The sequence below is a fragment of the Taudactylus pleione genome, unplaced genomic scaffold, assembly GCF_031769625.1.
Source record: "Taudactylus pleione unplaced genomic scaffold, aTauple2 ptg000587l, whole genome shotgun sequence".
NCBI lineage: Eukaryota > Metazoa > Chordata > Amphibia > Anura > Myobatrachidae > Taudactylus > Taudactylus pleione.
Genome location: NW_028284989.1, coordinates 2,707,282 through 2,730,753, shown reverse-complemented (window position 1 = coordinate 2,730,753; position 23,472 = coordinate 2,707,282). Strand labels below are relative to the sequence as shown.

At 39.5% G+C, this 23,472-nt stretch overlaps 1 protein-coding gene across 1 annotated transcript; it reads right to left on the bottom strand.

The window, feature by feature from the left end:
• Nucleotides 1–21,351: 21,351 nt before the first annotated feature.
• LOC148481264 (olfactory receptor 1M1-like) lies at nucleotides 21,352–22,281 on the bottom strand. Its single transcript, XM_088453722.1, has one exon. The coding sequence runs from the start codon at nucleotides 22,279–22,281 to the stop codon at nucleotides 21,352–21,354; it is 930 nt and encodes a 309-aa protein (XP_088309848.1).
• Nucleotides 22,282–23,472: the final 1,191 nt, after the last annotated feature.

The window sequence follows — 23,472 nt, the reverse complement described above, 5'->3', positions numbered from 1 at the left end:
TAGTGCCATTCTATGTCAAATAACGGAGCACTTCAAAAGCTCTACCCCACTACAGAGAGCCCTGACTGTCTAACTAATAAAGAAAATCTAAAATCTAAAAACAAAGGAGATTCATATTTAAATAGCAAAATCAAAAGATGTTTCCAATAATCAATACTAAAACTAGATGTAATACACCAATAATAAAACATTCAATACATGATAAAACATTAACTAAAACACAGCTTACATATAATTACTGTAGATCAAATATCAAATTACAGAATTAAGAAAATTAGTGAAAATAATTACAGTAATTAACAAAATTAAATTGTTTATATTTTAGATATTTACTTTTTTCCACTTTTTCTAAAATGTTATTTTATTATTGCTATTATTAGTTAGCATATATATTTTACTACATGGTATAGCTCCAGTTCCTGCTTGATAATAAACAAAGAACAATATATATACAATATTAGTCTATAAATCCAGTAAATAGACCATGCTGTAGACATATAGGACCTCATTTAGAGATTGGAGAAAATACAGATAAATGGTGCAAATTGCAGACCCCTAATAATGCTAAATGTACACATTTTACATTTGTCCCCCCTGCAGCACTTCTTGGTTTTTCCAAGATGAAAAACTGCATCCTCTAACTGGACCTGCTCTTAACTCTGTATTAGGCCCAGCCCATAGTGTAGAATTCAGCCTAGTTATCCATGTATATAGACTTGTATAGCCAGATAGGACTGAAATATGTGTAATAACTGTTCAATTGAAGACAAAGTGGGTTCCCAGAGTTATCCAAGATTTTAGTATGTTATCTCATAGTAAGATACCTTAGGATAGTTGTATCAGGGGGTCCCCCTTAAAAAAAACTTTCACTGTAGGTCACTACCAAGCTTATAGGGTATAGGAAAAAGTTGACAGTTACTCGTATGCTGTTGACAGTCAAAATGTTTTATTTGAATGTAATTCTAGTAATTTTTGTCTAATTTATTGTCTACTACCAATAGAACATTATTATTTTACACTAGTATATTGGACCAGGCAAAATTTCCTTTCCCCTGTTTCTTGCCCCTGCAATTACCTTGATTGCACTTTCCCATGATTTTGACTTCCTTTTCTATGTCCACTGCAGTGGGAGCCATTACCGAGGGGGGGAACTTACACTGCTCATATGGATCTCAGGACATATAATGGCCGATTACTATATAAATCATTATATATTACATTATATAGATTATTACATTTTTTCTGAATGCAAAACTATAAGTCAGTACAAAATAATTATAAGAGTCTACAGTACATGAAAATCAACCATTTTTGATCAATGTAAAATTCATTTATTTCAAACGTTTTTGTAAAAGGAAAAAAAAATAATAATAATAATAATAAAATATATAGGAAGTTATTGTAGAATTTTTCTGTGACTCTACCATATTTATTTTGGTTTGTCATTTTATAAATGGTAGAATTTGACCTTGTTTCGTTACATCACTCACCATCAGAGAATAGAGGAAATAAATAATTTGCTAAAGTCCTGTTATGAGTGATAGATTTACAAGTGAACTCATATATTTATTTTATATTTACATTGAAAAAAAAGAATACTTAGTATTGTATTTTGTAATCTATAGGGGGTATATTTACTAAAGTGTGATTTATTTTGAAGTGAAGATGTTGCCAACAGCAACCAATCAATCAGATTCTAGCTATTATATTATAGAAGGTTTGCTATGGGAAACATCACTTCTAAAAACCAGCACTTTAGTAAATACAACCCTAGTTGTGAAATGGACATTTAAACTATATAATAATATTACCTGTTGCCTACAATAGAACATAGCAGAAAGCAGAATCTGCTGCTACATTTTCAGATTGTAAAAATATGTTGCAGCGCTCTGCAATTCTGTAAATCCTATGTGCTGCAAAAATATAATAATTTGATCATTATTTCAACCATAAGTGGGCAACTAAAATAAATAACACATATCAAAACATTTGGTCTAAAGCAAGATATGAATTAAAGAATGGACATCTCCTGTAAAAACTGTACAATCTATTCAATACTCCTCTGGTAATTGTCTGAGATAGTCACATATCAACTAATGTGTTCAGCCAAACAACTCTCAGTAGTGTCACTATCTACTGCATATGTACTGATGAAAATCTAACTAAGGATCTTTCGAGTAAAATACAAAATTGTTAGGTGATCCTAAAGTTTATGCCACAGTTTGTAACTGGTGAATATACTGTTGATTCCTATAATGGAATTCCAGCTCAAAACTTAATACTAAAATACAAGTGTGCTGTCTTAATAAATGTAATAATGATTTTGTATGTATTTAAATTTTTTTTTGAGGCATAAAACTATATCTATTATAATGCATTGCATGTATTACACCAGCACTAAACAAAATATATCGCTCCCTTGTGATCCCATCACAAAGCAATCTGTAGCCTAATACTATACAACAGAGATAATATTTGCAAAAGTTAATAGAGAATGAAGTTTGAAGTTATGCTGGCTGTTGGAATGCCTCCTGTCAAAATACCTACAGCAGCATCCCGATGGTTGGTATCTCGACAGGGGTCAGGTAAGTATACTTACCCTTCTCCCCCTAACCCTCCCTTCTTGTAGCCTAACCATAACCATCCCCACCCTGCACCCTAACCCTCCCTGTTAGCGCCTAAACCTACACGGCCATACATGGTGCGATAAAGCAGCCGTTCCGTCTGATTGATGCGATTTGGCTGCTATATCGCAACATGTATGGGCCTGATGTCCGACCGAGCACGCTCCCGTGGGGTCATACATCACATCTTCTGATCTTACTGCAGGATCAGTCAATCAGAGGATGTGATGTGCGATCCCATGCAGCGCTATGCAAATGAGGAAGGGGGGAGCTGGCATATCAGGTGGTCGGCCACCCGATTGCACTGGGTGTGGGGACTGCCGGATATGTTGGATCCCCTGTTGCCACGCACGGTGCTGTCACACTGTGTATGGCCCACATAAGTCTCCCCCATTTCGTGCCTAAACCTAACCCTCTCCCATCCGCCGGTCTGATAACTACATCCCCTTGGATGTAGTTATCAAGTAAATGTTTGCAATATTTTTAAAGTGCCAATCGCTTTAAAGGCTAAAACAGCTTAGCTTAGCCTTTAAAATAATTGCCGCTTTAAAAATACAGGGAGACTCGCAAAAATTCTTTCAGTGGCTGAAGATCACTGGCTATTAGCTCTACATACAAAGCATAGTCATATAGTTACTAATGATTTAATGGACTAAGGCAGTTTTCTGTAGATCCCTAATGATGTATTTGTCTAAATAGTCCTCTTATAACTGTATATCGGTGATGAAGCTCAGGGACAGCTGCTGTACTTACTTGCAGAATGGTGATTTCAGATTGGATTGTCTGTAGAAGGTCTGGATAACTCATGCAGACATAGTTATACTGTCTAGGCAGAATAATTAGAGATCAACTAATGTGTCACTTGGGGAAAAAAATGTCCCTTATCACCAATAATTGCTACATGGAGCTCTCTATGAAACTTACAGCAAATTAATTGATGATTAATAAGACCCATAGTGCATATATATTTATTTTTCACTAAAACATAAAACTGGAAAATTAATTTAAAATTAAAATAAAATCTAATTAAACATAAGTAATGATATTGTTAACTTAGATGATCATTCAAATTAATTTTCAAACATCATATTTGGAGATGTGTCACAATTATAAGCATAATGCCTATTGTTTAATGGAAATGAACTGTCCCACTACTTTGGTGACATTCCAATGTAATATCACACATATAACTGTATAATACACAGAACACAGGATTTAATAACCAGAAAACAAGATCACAAGAAATGGAGCCAACTGGCAATGTGAATGCAAAACATTACTGTAAATATGCAATACAGTATTTTAGCATACAGTAAGTATATTTCAATTGGATCTAGATTGTTTAATATTTAATCTCTATCATATTCTTCCTGTATTTTATAAGTAGTTTATATATAAAGCGGACATTACATGGAAATCATATCATAATCATATCATAATTTTATTTATATAGCGCTTTTCTCCCGTAGGACTCAAAGTTGCTTTACAGACATCAGAAAACATGGTACATTGTACAAGGATTTGGTACAGCAAAAAATAGAAAACCACACAGATAAATAAAATCAACCGAAACCTAGAGAGCACAATAAGCATATTGCAGGGTTGGTGCAGACATTTTGGGAAATAACTTTCATGGGTTATATATTCCACTCACAAATGGTACCAGATGAGGCAGCCATCTTGGGTGCACTACGTAGGATTACCATGGGTGGAATAGGTTACCCCTAGAAGAAATGACACAAAATGGATAGTTGCAGCATCCTAACGCTAAGAGTATGGTCCCACCATAATAGTCAGGTCCATGTATTTTTCATCCCATCCACAAGTGTACCAGGTGAGGCAGCCATGTTGGGCGCACTATGAAGGTTGCACTGTGGGTGATAAACCCTACAAGGACCCAAAGCATATATGGGAAAACTGACGTGTGTGGCAGTATGATATATCCTGTGTGAATAGATCCACGTGAGGTACATCCTGCCCATGGATGATGCTCTTCAGTGGAGGTATAGCACACCGGCATAGTATACAGTGTGGTGGAAGTACATGGTACAAAACAGGGAATAGCAAATAGTGATGCAGTTTGGGCATGACATATACAGGTGACTGAAACATTTGTAATATAAAGTGCACTGAATGATTAGATCCACGTGATTGACTGCCTTGGCAGGTTCAACAATCTTAATTTCCCAAGTGCAAGAACCCCTGATCTCACTAGCTTAAATGGCTGATGGGTGCATGAAAGGGGAAGATTTCTTTCATAGCCAAACTCACACAAAGCTCAGAAGTTTACAATATTCCCCATGTGTACAGCAAAGTGAATAGTGGAAGTATAATGATTTGTACCTGCTACTTCTACTGTGTACAAGAATAAATTATATGCAACATTAAATATACTAGCACACAAAATGGAAGGTTCAACTCACCTGAGATCATAGTAAACATCGAGATGTTTTAAAGAGATTTAAAAAAAAAAAAGTGAACAATTCTCTTTAGAGTAGAGTAAATATATTGTAAGTGTCAAGAGCCAATTATCCTCTTCTTAACCAAAGGGTGTTTGCCCCTTCAAGAGCAGACAACTCATTACCTTTTGGTGATCAGCCAGTTCTGAACTAAAGTACAACTCTTAGCTTAAAGAGTTAAAACATTATGGGGTTATGTATAAATCAGTGAAGAGAGAAGTGAACCAGTAGAGAAGTTGCACATAGCAACTACTCAGAATCAAGGTAACATTTCTCAAGTACATTCATTAAAATGATAGGTGGAAGCTCAATGGACAGGTTCCCCACTCTACACCTCTTGATACGACAACCCGTGTGTTCTATTTTCAACAGATGTGGTACTCATAGCACAGCATATTAGAATACTAAGAAAAAATGACAAACAAAATACACTTTTCCATTGCATTCTTAAGCTGGGTACACACTAGACGATTTGCGACGAATCGTAATGACAAATCGTGCAGTGTGTACCCACTATATCGGGCGGTGCTGGGGTTGTCAGCCGTATCTTCAGGTTGGCCCTACATGCAGCTCAATCTGACGATGCAGCCGACGACCACATATGCAGCAGGATGCGGCAGGGGCCGACATATCAGGCGGTCGTGCACCGGATCGTCTAATGTGTACTGCCAGCCCAATATGTCGGCCCGTCGGCAGGGGGTCACACGTAGGATCGCTGGGTATACACAAAGTTTAGTGTGTACCCAGCTTTAGTTATTTTCAGCACATATAGTTACACTAAAATATATTTGCCTAGTACCACTTCATACAGCAGTACCAAGTAACTTGGTACTGCTGTATGAAGTACTTGGGCCCAATAACTGTCTAACAGTTATTGGGCCCAAGAATAAAAAGAATAAAATAATTGGGCCCAAGAATATTTTAAATCAGACACCAATGAGTTATATTTTAAAGGGAGTTGCTGGAATCCCCTACTTCACACTAGTAAATAAATATGTGTGATCTGTCCCCAATGTACTTGTATTTAGGAAATCTATCTACCATTGCTATCAGCCAGGAAGTGCTTGAATTGCTGAATTTGGATGTTATATAGCAGCAAACTGAAGTTAAACAGTAGCATTATTAGCCACCTCTATAGTAGCAGCATTTGGCAATTGGCACATCCAGGGAAATAACGGGGGCTGAAAGTGGTACCATTGCCCAAGAGGCCTGTACATTTGCTGCCCCGTGGCACCTGTATTTGGCTTACCCGGTTACCTTGCTAATCACCCAAAACTGCAAAATCATCAAATACTCACCATTGGTAAACAATTATCTCTGCAAGTGGCCATCCCAATGTTTCCTATGTTTAATGTATGTGTTACTGGACCTTAGGACACTTCAATTGTGCACACCGCTGCCCTTACAGCCTAAGGATGCTCTGGGCATTGCTGTAATCCCTGGCAATTGTGGCCCTGCCCCATCCACGTTACATCACATGGAGGGGCGTGGCCTGCAGCAGGCGCCGGAGTGCTACTTATGGTGCTGATACTGAGATTCAGTTGCTATTCACAACATACAATTTATAAGAGCATATAATATTACTTTACATTTAACCCGAGCACGTTCTTTCATTCTAGTCACAACATTCAATTTCTATGGAGTATATAATAATAATTTACACTTAATCCGAGCATGTTCCTTAAGTTTTTTTATTTGTATAGAAGGTTTTATTACAATAGGAAATTTGAGAATAGCAATTATTTTTATATCAGGTTATTCACATACTGTAGGTCATATTACAATTTTATGTATTAAAAAAATGCTTTTTACTGTGTGCAAACAAATAAGTTCTATTACTTTAATATGATGTTAATATTCTATGTTGCCTTTTTCTTAATACTTATTTGATTTCTCTTTGCATAACTGGGATTTTTGACTAGAAGTTTGTGTGGACCCCTGTGTTTTGGTTATGGTTTATTAAAACTCTTTAATTGTTTTGGCTTGGTTTCCCTTTTGGATTTCTTTACATATTGATAAAAACAGCTAAAATCATGTAACCTGGTCCTGTTTTTATTCCTATAGTATTATTAAAATAATTGACATTCATTCCCAGTCACTTTCAGTCAATTTTGACCACCTCACAGCACCCAAAATCACAAGGGAGGGACTTATATGCAATCCAAAATATGTGAGATCCGTTTTTTAGAGTCAAGTTCCAAACTTGTTGTGGAGACCAGATCGGGACTCGGTTCTACTCAGAACCCCAAATGATCAGAGCCAGTACTTGGTTCTACTGGGAACCCCAAAGTCCGGGTGTGTTCAGTTTTTAACAAAACCGGACCACTCATCTTTATATTTGACAGTCAGCTAATATATACTCTACACTCCTCCTTTACTTTGATGTATTTCATGTCTGGTGTACCTGTACTTTGCATGTGATGGAATACTCTCTCGCACGCATGTGGGAAAAGAAAGGAAACATACAGTGCCTATAGAAAGTCATCATACCTTGACAAAATGCAGACATTTAGTCACAATACACCCTGGAAAATAAAATACATTATATCAAGTTTGTTCCAGCTTTATTTACAAATTATAACCCTCAACACTATACTGAAATTCACATTTGCATAAAATCTTAACAATTAATATAATGTAATTACAAAAATTATTGGTTTGTGTCTCTACACATGTGTATAATGAATACTCTATGTGTACAATGACTAGGTTACCCTCACAATGCCACTGACAGGATCCCAGCATGGGTTTAATACTGGGATCCTGTAGCGTTTTACCCATGCTAGTGTTATAACTTTAAGTATGCTGCTTATTGGCTGAATAGAGCACTAAACCCATGTTGGATCACAGTGCCTGTATTGTGAGGTCAACATACTCACTGTATGCATAGTGTACTCACTATAGGATTTATGATATATCTATAACAAACTTGTTGTCTAAGGTGGCTGTGTACCATACACCAGTCTGACAAGTATAGGTTCCTAAAATACTGAAAACAGGAAACTGGGAGTGTTAATGTATTCAAATATAATAATTTAATATCTAAGTGGAAGTGTTTGTATGAAGTATCAAAGAGCATAAAGTCAGCACTTAAAATAACCTATAGATGGACGGTCTCAAAATACAAAATACATGTATATGTATTTCATTATATAAAATTGACACTCAAAGAATGCATGTATCCATGCAGAATAAATTCATAAAATAATATCATAAAAAAAACAAATTTTAAAATGAGAATAATAATACAAGGTACAATCATCCCCCAATGCAACTGGTTATCCCAATGATTAAACTGGAATAAGTGTTCTCTCCCTTGTGTCCACAAAGGAATATATTGAGCAGCAATTTGTTACCAGTCTGTGGAGCACAATTCTCCAGATGGCCTTTTAGCATCCAATATGCAAGGAGCAAGTTGAAATAAAGTCCACCAGGCATATTCAAATGTCGCAATCCATCCAGGAGGAGATAAATAGTCCAGAAAAGTCCAGTAAATATTAAGGGTTATCCAGTAAAGATGTCTCAATGCGTTTCGCTGGGTCATGGTCTCTCAGCTTCTTCAGGAGTTTGAAGTATGAAACGAAGATGTGTATGATCTCGTAGGGAACAAACACTGTAACATGACGATCTGGCATATACTGTAACAATAAAACTATAAAATAAACATATGACAAACAATATAAAAAACAGGATTAGCAGCTGACTATACCCAATAAAGGCAAAAACATAAATATGAAACACTTTGGCCACAGGTAATGACAAACAAGTGACTGCAGTGTGATTTATATGCTGTAGTATAGTTAGTGCATAGGCAAATGCAGGGGGGTTCCAGTTGCCTGGAAACCGCCCTCCCTAGCCCACACCATGACCACAATAGAAATAGTAATATAGAATTTTACTAGTGCTGCATGTTCTACTCAGTATCACAAATCAAATAATTAGCACCACCTGTGGATCTTTTAACATGTCAGCCAATAGTAATTACACCTGTGAACCAACTATGAGACATGGAAGACATGCACTGTTAGGGGAACACTGCTAAAGACCACCTATGAGGTTAATTATTAATACTGTATATACTCTATCCAGTGCAGAAGGAGACCAATATGTACATATATGTACAGGCCAGTGCTAGATTCTTCTGCTGCAATCCAAGACTCCCGGACTTGCTCCAGTGCTCTGTAATGGTGCCCACATGTGAAATAAAACCATTCAGCTCAGGCAGGATGGCTTACTGTGATCCCTGGTCCTGTATATGCTGGAATTCTGACACATAATACACTTTGTATGACGCATATTATAGCTGGATAAGAGCTAATTATGTCCTCTTCATGGACTGGCCATACTCACTCTGAAATCATGCATTTGGAAACCCCACCAGAAATCCTGCATTTGCCACTGTAGTGTATTAGTAAGTAGCTGCAGTAGGTTAATGGCAGTATAGTGTTAACCAGGGCTGCCATCAGGGGGGGACACCCGGGACTGGCCTCTGGCTGCAAGGGGGGCGAGGTGCCAGGGCCCACCCACTACCACACCTTTGCAGAGCCTGCAGCCTGAATTACCCCCTTGAAGAGAGGGAAGAGGGCCCGACTGCTGCTGCTACCGCCCACTGTCCCATCCCCGTTACTACTGATGGAGCTGGAGGAGGCAGCCCAGCCCGCTTGGGCTACTCCTCCACCAGCTCATAGTGGCACAGTCAGACTCCAAAACAAGCTTTCAATAAAGCTTGTTTTGGTGTCAGCACGTGTGATGTCATGACGTCACGCGCGCCACTGGAGGACAAGGTCGACATTGGAGGAGCCGCAGATCAAGAAGAGGAGCTGCAGTGGACTGTGGAAGAAGTAGTCACCACCAGATCTCATCGCAAACAAGGTAAGTGGGGAAATTGCACACAATAACCGGGGGGAGGTAATAAAAAAAGGCAGGAGTCGGACCATGAATGCACCGCTGACTGTGCATAGACTGCAATCAAGGTGGAGAGAGTGAGGTGCATTCAAGGGGGGGAGAGTGAGGTACATTCAAGGGGGGGAGAGTGAGGTGCATTCAAGGGGGGGAGAGTGAGGTGTATTCACGGGGGGGAGAGTGAGGTGCATTCAAGGGGGGAGAGTGAGGTGATATATATATATATATAAAAGGCAGGGCGCACCGCAAACAGACTGCATTGAATGATGGGAGGGGCCTGCCTATTCTGTCAGTCCTGGGCCCCACAATTTCTGATGGCAGCCCTGGTGTTAACAGTGGCATCACAAAGAGGATGTGGGCTGCACCTGGGTGTAACACGCCGAGGGGTGACACCAAGGTGTAGACTTCCCCTCAGTGACAGGAGCTGGGTGCTGCACTGTATAATAAGTGCAGCACTCGGCTCCTGGCAACGGTAAGGGAGCTGGCCGGCACTGTACACAGGGCAGGCCACAGTGCACCTCCCGCACCCCCCCTGCACCCCAGTAATAATGGGATCACAAGGGTTCAGCCGTGAGGCCACACCCTGTCTGCGAGGCCACACCCCTCCCCGCACTGGGTGACACCACAGGGAAGGACGCCACTGACTGTTAATCCATATGCGCAGTCACTATGCTCATTGTAAACATAAAATCCATATAATCCAAAGTGAATACTGGGAAGTGTAATCCGTTAGTAAGCAGCAGCAATAGGTTAGTGAAAATATCATAGCAATCCGTATATACAGTACAGTCAATTGAAAAAATATACAATTTACTATGATCCCTAAAAAACAAAGGGGTTGAGCCAGTAACAGAAACAGGGTGAAATGAAACATAGTAGAAAAAATGTTAAAAATATTAAGTATGGATAACAATGCAGCTAAAATCTGACATGTGTGAGCATGCATGCTGCAGTGTACCTGTACTGCTGGTGGAGACTCCTAGATGAAACCGTGTGGACAGGTTTCTCTGCAGGCCGGCAATCACATTCCAGGTCCATGTCTGGTGGTATGCCGTTGTGAATGGAGAGGCTTCTCCTATGTTCTGGATGGAGCAGTCTTTTTGGGATCATAGTAAAATGTTATATTTTTTTCAATTGACTGTGTATACGGATTGCTACAATATTTTCACTAACTTACTGCTACTGCTTACTAACGGATTATACTTCCCACCTTTCACTTTGGATTATATTGATATTTTTTTTAAATGAGCACAGTGACTGTGCATATGGATTAACACCATACTGACATTAACCTGCTGCTGCTATTTTACTAATGCACTAACTATACTGCGGCACAGGGCCGCCATCAGACTAACTATACTGCTGCACAGGGCTGCCATCAGGGGGGGTCTGCCGGGCTTGGAGTCCCAGACCCGGAGAGAGAGGGGGTCCGGTGACAGCAGGGCAGAAGATGTGAAGAATCAGGCTTCGGCAGCCTGGGAGAAACAGTGCAGCGCCGCCGACGGTATTTGAAACATGGCACCATCCACGAACATTACAGCTCGCGGACCGACAACCAATCAGGAGTGGCCGCGATGGCCGCTCCTGATTGGCTGCTGGTACGCGAGCTGTGATTGGCTCACGGCCAATGCCATATTTGAAAGACCGCCAGCAGCACTGAGCCGTTTCTCCCGGGCTGCCATTGTATATCTGCACCGCTGTCCCCAGGGCCCCGCTGATGCTGACAAACAAGGTAAGACTCAAAGTCCTTGCCTTTTGCCCCTCCACCTAGTGCAGCTGGCCTTCCCTACCCTAACCCTCTACTCCAGCCAGCCATTGCCTGCACTGTGCTCCCCTTGTCCAGACAGACTTATCTGCCTTGTGCCCCCTCAGTCCAGCCAGCCTTTCCTGCCCTGTGCCCTCTAATCCAGCCATCTTTCCCTGCCCTGTGCCCTCTAATCCAGCCAGTCTTTTCTGCCTTGTCCCCCCTTCCCAGTCCAGCCTTACCTGCCCTGTGCCTCCCCCCTAGTACACCTAGCCTTCCCTGCCCCCCTCTAGTCCAGCCAACTTTCCCTGCCCTGTGCCCCCCAATTAAGGTCCAGCCTTCCCTGCCCTGTGCACCCCCAGCTCAGCCTTTTCTGTGCCCTCCCAGTCCAGGCTTCCCAGCCGTGTGTCTCCACATCCATCCTTCCTTCCCGACCCCAAACTTTGAGAATTTTTAAACTGGTTCAATCACCAATTGACGTCCCACCCCACAGTGTAACTCCACCCACATTATACACAGCTCCACCCACCTCTGCACCATCCCCCAGGGGAACCCTGCCTATTTTGTCAGTACCGGGCCCCACGATTTCTGATGGCAGCCCTGCTGCTGCATATAAGTCAGACTGCATTCACTTGTTTGTCTGTTTCTTGTGGCCACAGTGTTCCATATTTATGTGTTTGCTCTTATTGGATATAGTCAGCTGCTAGTCCTGTTTTTTATGTTGTCTGTCATGTGTTTATTTTATATTTTTATTGTTATATGCCAGATCGTCATGTTATAGTGTATGTTCCCTACCGGGTCATACACATCTTTGTTTCATACTTCATACAAACACTTCCAATGAGATAATCAATTATTATATTTGGATACTTTAACACTCCCAGTTTCCAGTTTTAATTTTTTTATCTAATTTAGGGGTTAGCCACCCTTTTCTGGTAGAGCTACTATAAGGTCCCACAATATCAGGCCTATTACTGAAGCGCCTAATATATTTCTTGTTGGTTTCCTAGAACAAAAATCTGCATGCCTGTTTTTATGTCTGTGTGTGTAAGTGTGTGTGTCTATGTTTGTGTGTGTGTGCTCTGATGAATACCTGAAGTGAAGAAATAATAGAGGTCTTCAATTAAAGCAGATGTTTTTCCCTTAAAGCTCAATATATGCTTACCAATTCTCAAGTGCTCAAGAACATTACTCCATGTAGAAGAGGCTTTTCACAAATGAAGTATTATTGTGTTTTATAGGTAGACAGGACTCTAAGACAAGGACTTTATATAAAAAGCAGTGGTATTTTGAAGGTGTCAATTGTCAACATTTTTGCCCCCAAAAATAAAAACAGCAATACCATTAAGTACAAGCACAAGCATTAAGATTTGCACATAATAGTATTGCTGTTTAAATCCTGCGTACACAACCACAGATAATCTGCAGCTTTGAAAATGAAGGATTTTAGATCCCTCTATCACCCCCATCATAGAATGTAGCTTACCTCTTTCAAATTATGTTGTTCTCTAGTAGATTGTCTTTGTGGAGATGCCCAGTTAAACTCACTTTGTTCACCCTTGCTCACTGGGACAAATAAAGTGTAATATTGTTTGAAGTATACCTTGTGGAATAGATTTAATTTTTTTTTAATCACTTACTGTATTTTCATTCTATTCACACATAACATTTATATTTTTCTCTATTTTTTACTATATGTTTGTCCTTATTTAACTAGCGTAGTTCTAATGAACTTTTGAAACCAAATTATTAAAGAATATTTTATATATTTTTGTAAATCTTGTGCATCATTATAGACCATAACTTTCCTCTTCTGTCCTTGTTTCACCACAGCAGGATGACCCCATACACATATTCTCTCCATTATAGAGGAACCGAGCCCAGGATGTCTAGCATTGATTCCATTTCTATTATTTTTTTTAGGGGGTGGGGGACGACTAAAAAATATTTATATTTTTTACACGGTGGGTGAAAAGGATAAGGGAGTTGCAAAAATTCTGTATCCAAATAATCAATGTGTTAAATGATCAGTAAAGCAGTTTTGAAAAATGTCCAAATATGAGATGTAAAAGTTGGTACTTGGTAAGAGGACACCTTAGTGTATTTTTAGTATAATGCTCTTTGAACAATGTACTAATAATTATTAGGGATGTGCACAGACCACTGTGTTTCGGTTTTGTCAAAAATCATTCTGAAATTTTTTTGTTTGGACTCGGTTTTGGTTTTGGACTTCTTTAATATTAATAAAAACTAGAGATGTTTGCTGGGCCAGTTTTGCTAAATTTGGTTTTGGATCTGTATCTCCTTTGTGTTTTGGATCTGGATTTGATTTTGCAATCCGCCCTTGAGAGTTTTGGATCTGGATTTTTTGCCAAAAAATATAAAAACAGCTAAAATCATGTAATTTGGGACTGTTTTTGTTCTTACAATATTACCTTTCTTAATAACAATAATTTTCAGGCATTTCCAGTCAATTTTAATCACCTCACAGCTCACAATATTGTTTTCACTATATTTCACCAATATAGGCCAATGGCTGCAGCGAGCTGGCTGGCTAAAGTAAGTGACAGAGCAGTGGCACAAACACACTGCAGTTTGAAAAAAATATAGGACATCTATGAAACATTACCACACAGCTGTAGCAGACAAAATGGCAATTTAATAAACTATAAAAATGTCAGTAAGCAATGTCCCAAATTGTGCAAAAAGAAAAGAGGTGCAAGATGAAATTGTCCTTGGGCCCTCCTACCCACTCTTATGTGAGATATTAGAAAGGACATACACAGTTTAACAAACCAAGCACTTTATCGACAAGGACTGTTACTTTTGTGGCTGAAGTCCTTGGTTTGTTTGAGCTCCCACAAAATATTTTTTTTGAAGGACTATCTCCAATTATTAAGGAGGAGGTTGATGATGAGGGAGTTGGTGGGGGAGATTGCATGTGCTGGTCCAAACTGCTGATAGCTGATTCTGGACTGCTTGTTATTAATTTACAAATTATCATAATTTTGCTACATAAATTGCATGAACTCACTGGAAATTATGTAAAAGGGAGTAGGTACCTAGATGGTTAACGTCTCTACCTCTAATAACTTTGGCTTTTCAAATGGTACAGATGCTTTCACAACTGTTGTCAGGATTTCTAATTCCACACCCAAGACATGGCTTTTCTGGTCTTGGGCATGACAATGGCTGTTTTTTTTATAACAAGCAGGAATTGCTGCCACTGGCAGCGGATTTACACAAGCAACATCTGCATCATCAACATCCTCATTAGCTTCAGATAGGACACAAATATCCCCCTAATCCTCCTTTGGCACTTCCTCCACACTATCATCATCAATTTATACTATTTCATCTAATACTAGTATAGCTGTCATGAGAGCTGTGATCCATTCTGCAACTGGGTGAAAAGCTGCTGTCATACTTGTTTCTTCTATCAAAGGTTTGTTTAACAGTCAATTGTTTTCTTAAACTACTACTAATAGTAGTCTTCTTGGTCCCGTTCTAGCATGAAGATCCACCTCCAGCAGCAGCAGCAGGCCTAGATTCTTCTGGTGAATCCTGTTTAAGGGAGGAGTCATCTGGTCTTATTCTGGATGCAGAACTACCGCCGATCATTAGTGAGGATATTGATAATGAAGGTGTTGGCAATGGAGATTGCAGGTGATGGGATCTAGCTGAGGGAAGGGAGCAAACTGATGCTGGACTGTCTGTTGTGATTTTTTTTAGCACCAGTTTTTTATTTTTTCCAAAAATATTCCATGAACATGATGCAAATAATGTAACAGTGAGGAGGTTCCTAAATGGTTAAGGTCCCTACGTCTACTTACTGTGAATTTGCAAATGCTACAGATGGCTTGACAATTGATGTCAGGAATTGGGCAGAAATAATTCCATATATAAGAGGTGGATTTTTTAATTTTATGCACAGGCATGACAATGGGCTTTTTCTTAACATGGGCAACAACTGTTTCCACTGGTACCAGACTTGCACAAACAACCTCATCAACAACATTCTCATCAACATTCTTATTAGCACTGATGTTGGCTACATAAATATCCCGGTGCACTTCTACACTAGCATCCTCAATTTCTACACCAGCATTTTGACATGTGCTGCTCAGTCCCCAATTTGCAGAGGGTGCACAAATGGTGAAAGGATACTCCTCTTCAAGTACAGTATTGTAAAGGTCAGACTCACACATTGCACTCAAGGACACACTTAGACTCTCCTCGGGAATTTGTGATGTTTCTGAGCACAAAGTTGGCTACTGTGCCTTAGTGGTTTTCATTTGACACCTCTTCAAAAGTGAAAAGGGTTTACATCATCATAAGAGGAAAAAGAAGATGCCTCACGGACAGTTGCAGAACTACCCCTCATAAATAAAGGCCAAGGCTTTAGCCTTTCCTTGCCACTTCATGTGGTGAATGGTATATTGTAAATTTTATGATTTTCTGCACTATACTTTCCCTTTATTAAAGGTGTTTTTTTCTTTACCACTGTAAAATAATGATTCTTTGATTTTAGATGCCCTGACTTAAACCATCTATGCCCTTGGGCATCGGCTTTAGTAGATTATGTAGAAGCACTAGTATTGTCATGACTGGTGGCAGCAGCTGCAGCAATTTGTTTGTTGCTCCTGCTCTTCTCTTCTAAACTCATCATTATCCATTTTTCAATTTGCAGCTCAGCTCAAACTGCGAGGCTTCACAAGGCTTTGTACATGAACAAATTCACTGTGGTACAGCACACAGACCTGTACAGGTAACAATAGACACGATATATATTTATTTTTTATACTTGTTTTTATAGACTGACACTGCTTGGAGTCACAGTGCTTATGCAAAGTTAGTGAATGCAGTGGGCTATGGCTTGTGGAGTCACTGCAGCAGCAGACTGTGACAGGACAGGGAGTGGATTTTCAACACAGCACAGCCACTGGATAGAACAGTACAACAACAAATATATATATATCAAAAAATACCAGAGCTGGCATGGAGAGCCTATTGTGCTTATATAACTTATTAAAAAATAAATAAATAAAACTAATACCAAACCTGTGATTTTGTGCAATACAATGCTAATACAAGGGTGGCAGTATTTAAACTACCATCATCATCCAATATATGTAAACTTGTTAGTGTGTGATCTTTAGAAACAATCAGTACAACTAAAGTGCCAATGCAAAAAGATCCTATTAGGAATCCATAGGTAATTAGTGACAATAATACATAAAGTAAAATGTGACTTAATAAAAGTGAGAAAAATTCATTTTTTTTAAAAGCATACATTATTTTTAATCAAACACAACAATAATATCCTCCTACATGAAGGATAAAAGACGTAAAACACATAAAACCATGGATAAAATTATGTATATATAGAAAAATATAGCTGTGAATTTATCAGAATAAATATGGATAAAAAATCGTTTCTTATCTGATAAAAACGGCAAGTTCATGAAATGGGAAGGCGGAGGCGGAAATGACGATTCACACCACACACTCAGAAGAGGGCGGAAGTACCGTGTCATATGGAAAGTAAGGGCGGAAGTGACGTGACGCTAGGTGGCTATCAAAAGGAGCGATGCACTATTAAATAACTTATATTTAAGAAACGGACTTCTAATCAACTAATGCATTAATAAAGGAGACAATCTATTATAAATATAAATAATTATTCCGTTCCAATGGACATGTATTATTAAGAAAACCGGAAGTGATGTCACAAAGGAGACTTGTCAATCCTTGTTTGTCCTTATTAGAAGGGGTATAAATATGAGATACCCCACAGGAGCCAGAATATCCCTTGAAGAAGTCCAGGATACGGACGAAACGCGTTGGCGGTGGCTCTTATTCTCTTCCCATTTCATGAACTTGCCGTTTTTATCAGATAAGAAACGATTTTTTATCCATATTTATTCTGATAAATTCACAGCTATATTTTTCTATATATACATAATTTTATCCATGGTTTTATGTGTTTTACGTCTTTTATCCTTCATGTAGGAGGATATTATTGTTGTGTTTGATTAAAAATAATTTATGCTTTTTAAAAAAATGAATTTTTCTCACTTTTATTAAGTCACATTTTACTTTATGTATTATTGTCACTAATTACCTATGGATTCCTAATAGGATCTTTTTGCATTGGCACTTTAGTTGTACTGATTGTTTCTAAAGATCACACACTAACAAGTTTACATATATTGGATGATGATGGTAGTTTAAATACTGCCACCCTTGTATTAGCATTGTATTGCACAAAATCACAGGTTTGGTATTAGTTTTATTTATTTATTTTTTAATAAGTTATATAAGCACAATAGGCGCTCCATGCCAGCTCTGGTATTTTTTGATTGTTTGTATATGTAACAGACCACCACTGTTACATCTTTCTGCTGGTTGAGCTGACACCCATTTGTTATTGGGGGGTGCATGATAACGGTCTCACAAAAACCCTTTAGTGTGAGATAAAGGACACACACTTGAGACAATATTATATATAGGGACTCGTACACAATTGGCGCTGCAGTCTTCTGTTACACACAAATATATATATATATTTTACTTTTTATTAACTTTTTTTAAACTTTGTTTGCATTTGACACTGTGGAGTCACACCACTTATGTGAACACAATAGGGTACTGCTTACAGCATCACAGTACTTCTATGGAAACACAGGGGTACTGTCTGAAGCATCACAGTACTTCTATAGATATACTGGGGTATGGCCTGCAGCGTTACAGTACTTCTATGGATACACTGGGGTACAGCCTGCAACATCACAGTACTTATATGGATACACTGGAATATAGTACAAAAAAAAAATTTTTTCCTTTTTTTAACCTATTATTTTAATTACATTTAAAACTTTTTTGAATTTTTACCTTTTTTTTTACTTTTTACATTTTTTTAACACTGGAGCAAATGGACACCAGACATGTGCATCAGCAACACTGGAGCAGATGTACACTGGAGAGGTGCATTGGCAGTGGAGCATATGGACACCAGACAGGTGCATCAGCAGTAGGATGAACACTGGACAGGAGCGTTGGCAGCACTGGAGCAGATGGACACTGAAATGGTGTATCAACAGCACTTGAGCAGATGGACACCAGACAGGTGCAGCAGAACTGGAGCAGATGGACACCAGACTGGTGCATCTGCAGTACTGGAGCAGATGGACACTGGACAGGTGATTCAGCAATACTGGAGCGGATGAACACTGGACAGGTGCATCAGCAGCACTGGAGTGGATGGACACGTGACAGGTGCATCGGCAACACTGGATCAGGTGGACACTGGAAAGGTACATTGGTAGCAATGGAGTGGATGGACACTGGACAGGTGTGTTGGCAGCACAGGTGTGGATGGACACTGGAAAGGTGCATTGGCAGTGCTGGAGTGAATGAACACCAGACAGGTGCGTGTCAGCAGCACTGGAGCAGATGGACACCTGACAGGTGCATCGTCAGCACTGCAGTGGATGGACATGAACAGGAGCATTGGTAGCACTTGAGCGGATGGGCACTGGAAAGGTTCGTTGGCAGCACAGTAGTGGATGAACACAGCACAGCACTGAGCACAGGAGCAGCCACTGGAGTTTATGGACAGAACACAGCACAGCCCATGGCTGGACACAACTCAGCCCCTGGGTGGACAGCACAGCCCCTGGATGGACAGCACAGCCCCTGGATGGACCGCACTATCGATGATACTAATATATGAAGTGGTTAACCATTTATATGCCACATAATAGCAAGTGGACAGCACAGCCCCTGAATGGACAGCACAGCCCCTGAATGAACTCAGGGCCTGATTCAGAGCCACTCACTGTTTGCGAGTGCTAGCTCTGAATCAGGGTGGGGATTTTTATTTTTATTTGGCCTCCAGGCCACTCGCTAAGGTGTGGGTGACCACCCACAGCTTCTGCGAGTGGCTTGGCGATGGTCGCGATTATAGCGACCATTGGCCTTGCGAGGAGACCCTGTGGTAGGGTCTCTGCTCTCGCAAACCGAGTGGACTTCCTGCTCTAATAGAGCAGGAAGTCCACTACTGACATCACAAGTGATGTCAGTAGGGTCACCCACAAATGCCAGGCATTCCTAAGGGAATGCCTATGTTTGTGCAGCCACCCCCCTCCCTGCCTACAAAATTGGGCGAGCTGTCAATCAACATCAACAGCTGCCCCATCTTGTAGCGAGACCCATTGCAATGGAGCTGCCATCGCAGTATGGGTCTGAGCACACCGGAGTCGGTGGATGCGCAGTCAGGGACCATTGACCCGGTGGTGAGCGCTGTGTGCTCATGAGTGCATCTGAATCAGGCCCTCAGTGCACATCCCCTGGAAAGACAGCACAGTGCCTGGATGGATAGCACAGTTCCTGGATAGCACAGCCCCTGGATGGATATCACAGCCCGAGGACAGATTCAGCACAGCCCATACAGCACAGCTTGACTGAAGCAAATGGCGCCAATCATCGTGGGGAGGGACTTATATGTAATCCAAAATCCACAAGAATCTGATGCAGGATTGATGACATTCTACCTCATTTTCAGATCTGAGTCAGGTGGGAAGACCTGAGCCCAACTCGGATCCAGTTCGTATCTGCAATGTTTGGGTGGGTCCGGTTCTCAGAGAATTATGTAATTTGGTCATGTTTACTTGCAATCCAAAAATGGGATTCTGTTGTTAAATTTGAGTTCAAAACTTACAGCAGACCCAAGTTGGTTCTTTGTTCTACTCGGATCCCCAACAGTGATCTGAGCCAATACTTGATCTCACTCAGAACCCCAAAGTTTGTGTGTGTTTGTTTTTCAGCAAAAAAGAACTGCACATCTCTACTAATAATAATACACAAATGTTACATTTATTTGAAGGCATTTTGAAATAAATATATACAGTATGTGTACATGTGCTCCTTAATATATCCATCTGCATTGCATCATGTAAATAGACTATAAACAGAGATCTTTCATTATTTAAATAACACTGCTCTACATAATTTTTGAGGTTAAGTTTTTTTTATGTTATCTTTTATAATTAGTACTAATACTAGTATTAGCGACTTCAAAAATATAACAAATTTTGCTTAATCAGGTCAGGTTTATTGCTCTCTCAAGTTTAAAAAAGTTCTTATTTCATAAATAAATTATACAACGGTTTGTGAATTATAATGTTTATAGTTTCAAAGTAGACTTGCATCAATTATACAGTACATATATATGAAATGGTACACAAATACAGTTATTCTGGAAAAAATTACCTTTTCAAAGACTTTCATGTGTTTTCCACATGGAACACCTCTCTTGAGGCACTAGCAATAGTCCGCAAGCATACTTGCTGTAATTTTGAGTTACATAGATCTTGAAATACATAAGTTTGAGATGTCAATTTTGCACCTACATATACTGTACCATTGCAATTTTTTTCGTTATTCATGATGATGATAATGATTGCTACATCTTTGCCCTGGGCTCATCTATGTGCTAGACTTTAGGTTGAACGAATGTTGAGATGTGTCTAACACCAAATACAAGTATGGAAACACCACATGCATCTTTCAAGGATCTCTAGATCAGGCCTTCAAGAAGATGAATGTGTCCTGGATATTATCATTCTTCTAATTTGTGTGACATGAGCTTATAAATAGCTTCCTTGACATCCTTGTTTCTTAATGTATAAATGAAAGGGTTTAACATAGGAACAATAACCGTGTACATAAGAGCAAGAAACTTGTCATACTGACTGCCTTTTGGGTTTATGTAGACAATGATGACTGTACCATAGTAGAGGCAGGAAACTGTTAGATGGGAAGAGCAAGTGGAGAATGCTTTGTATTTTCCTTCCACGCTCTTAATTTTGGTGATTGTAATAATGATGTGGATGAAGAATCCTATGATAAGAATGAAAGGAGTAAGACCTGCAAAAAAAGCTGCCACACTGGTCGCTATGTTACTAATGATGGGATTAGAACAAGCCAGGTTCTGTACTGAGGCCAAATCACAGAGAAAATGGTTTATTTCATTAGGTCCACAGAATATTAAATCAGCTGTGAAGATTGTGGGAAATAAAATGATGATACAACTGAGGATGAAAGGCAGAACCACTGAAAGATAAACAAACAAATAATTCATGATTGATGAGTACCTTAAAGGATGATTAATTGCCAAATCTCTGTCGAAAGCCATTACTGCCAGCAAGTAACATTCTGTTATCCCTAGTGCATTGAAGATATATAACTGTGCAAAGCATCCAATAAAAGAGATCTTCTTCTTGCTACTGTCAATTAAATTCGCTAGAAGTTTGGGAATGGTAGTAGACACGTATAAAATTTCAATAGCTGCAAATACAGAGATAAAATAATACATTGGACAATGAAGTGAGGTTCCAGTCTTCACAAGAACAATGACTGCAAAGTTTCCCATGATACTAGTAATAAACATCAGTAGTGTAACAATGAAAAGTAAGATTTGAAACTGGTGGAGTTCGGAAAATCCCACCAGTATAAATTCTTTGACCGTTGTTTTGTTTGATTCTTCCATTGTTTATAACTTGGATACCTAATGAAATAATATGATAAATAATATGATAAATAATTATATTTACAAGTGATTTTAAAATGTGCACATTTAAGTTAATAACTGTCTTATTTTCTTAATGCATACAGTAGATGAAATAAGTAGCCATCATGCTCTGGTCTATTATTATAGTTACCCTTTAATTATATGGCACCACAAGAGTTCTGCAGTGCCTTACAAAATACATAAGCAAATGAGCACACAAGAAAACAATTATAAACAATACAAAACAATATAGGATAAGGTTTATAAATATTGCTGTATTAGCAATCATGACACTTAAAAAAAAGCAGCAGGGCAACATCAACAAAGTATTAAGTGCGGTTGTGAGGAGTTACGATTACATGATAATATAAGGAAGGGTAGGAGAAGCACATGAGGGAAGAAGGCCCTGCTCGTGAAAGTTTACATTCCTCAGGGAAGAGGCAGACAGAAAGGGGTAACACAGATGGTGTATACAGTGTGGAAGGAGCATGGCAGTTTGGGTTAGGGTAAGAGCTGAAGGCTATGATGAAGAAGTGGGTCTAGAGAGTCCTTTTGAAGATTTGTAGAGAGACAGAGAGTATTATAAAGATAGGGGGAGAATTCCAGAGGTAGGGATAAGCATGGACAAAATCTTGGAGATGGGAGTGGGAGAAAGTAATTAGTTGACAGGAGAGGCAACATGTATTTATGGAGTGAAGTGGGAAGGTTGGTGTGTGAAGAGAAATTAGTTCAGAGGTGTAAATGGGAGAGGATTAGGTGAGGGCTTCATAATTGAGTGTGAAAAGCTTGATATGGGTTCTCAAGGGGATGGGGAGCCAGAGCAGAGCTTGTAGGAGAGCGGAGCCAGATGTAGAACATATGGAGGGGAAGATGAGCCAAGCATCAGCATTGAGGACAAATTGGAGTGGAGGGAGGTAGGGGCCAGGGAGGCCAGATAGGAGGAGCTTACAGCAGTCCAATGTGGAGATGACCAGTGAGTGGATGAGAATTGTAGTAGCATCCTGTGTGAGAAAGCATCTGATCCTGGAAATATTTTTGAGATATAAATGGCAGGACTGCAAAACGTACTGATTTGTTGTTTGAAGGAGAGTGAGGAGTTGAGGATATTTCCAAGACAGTTCACTTAGGAGCTAAAGGAGATGGTTGTGCCATCAATAGATAATTAAATTG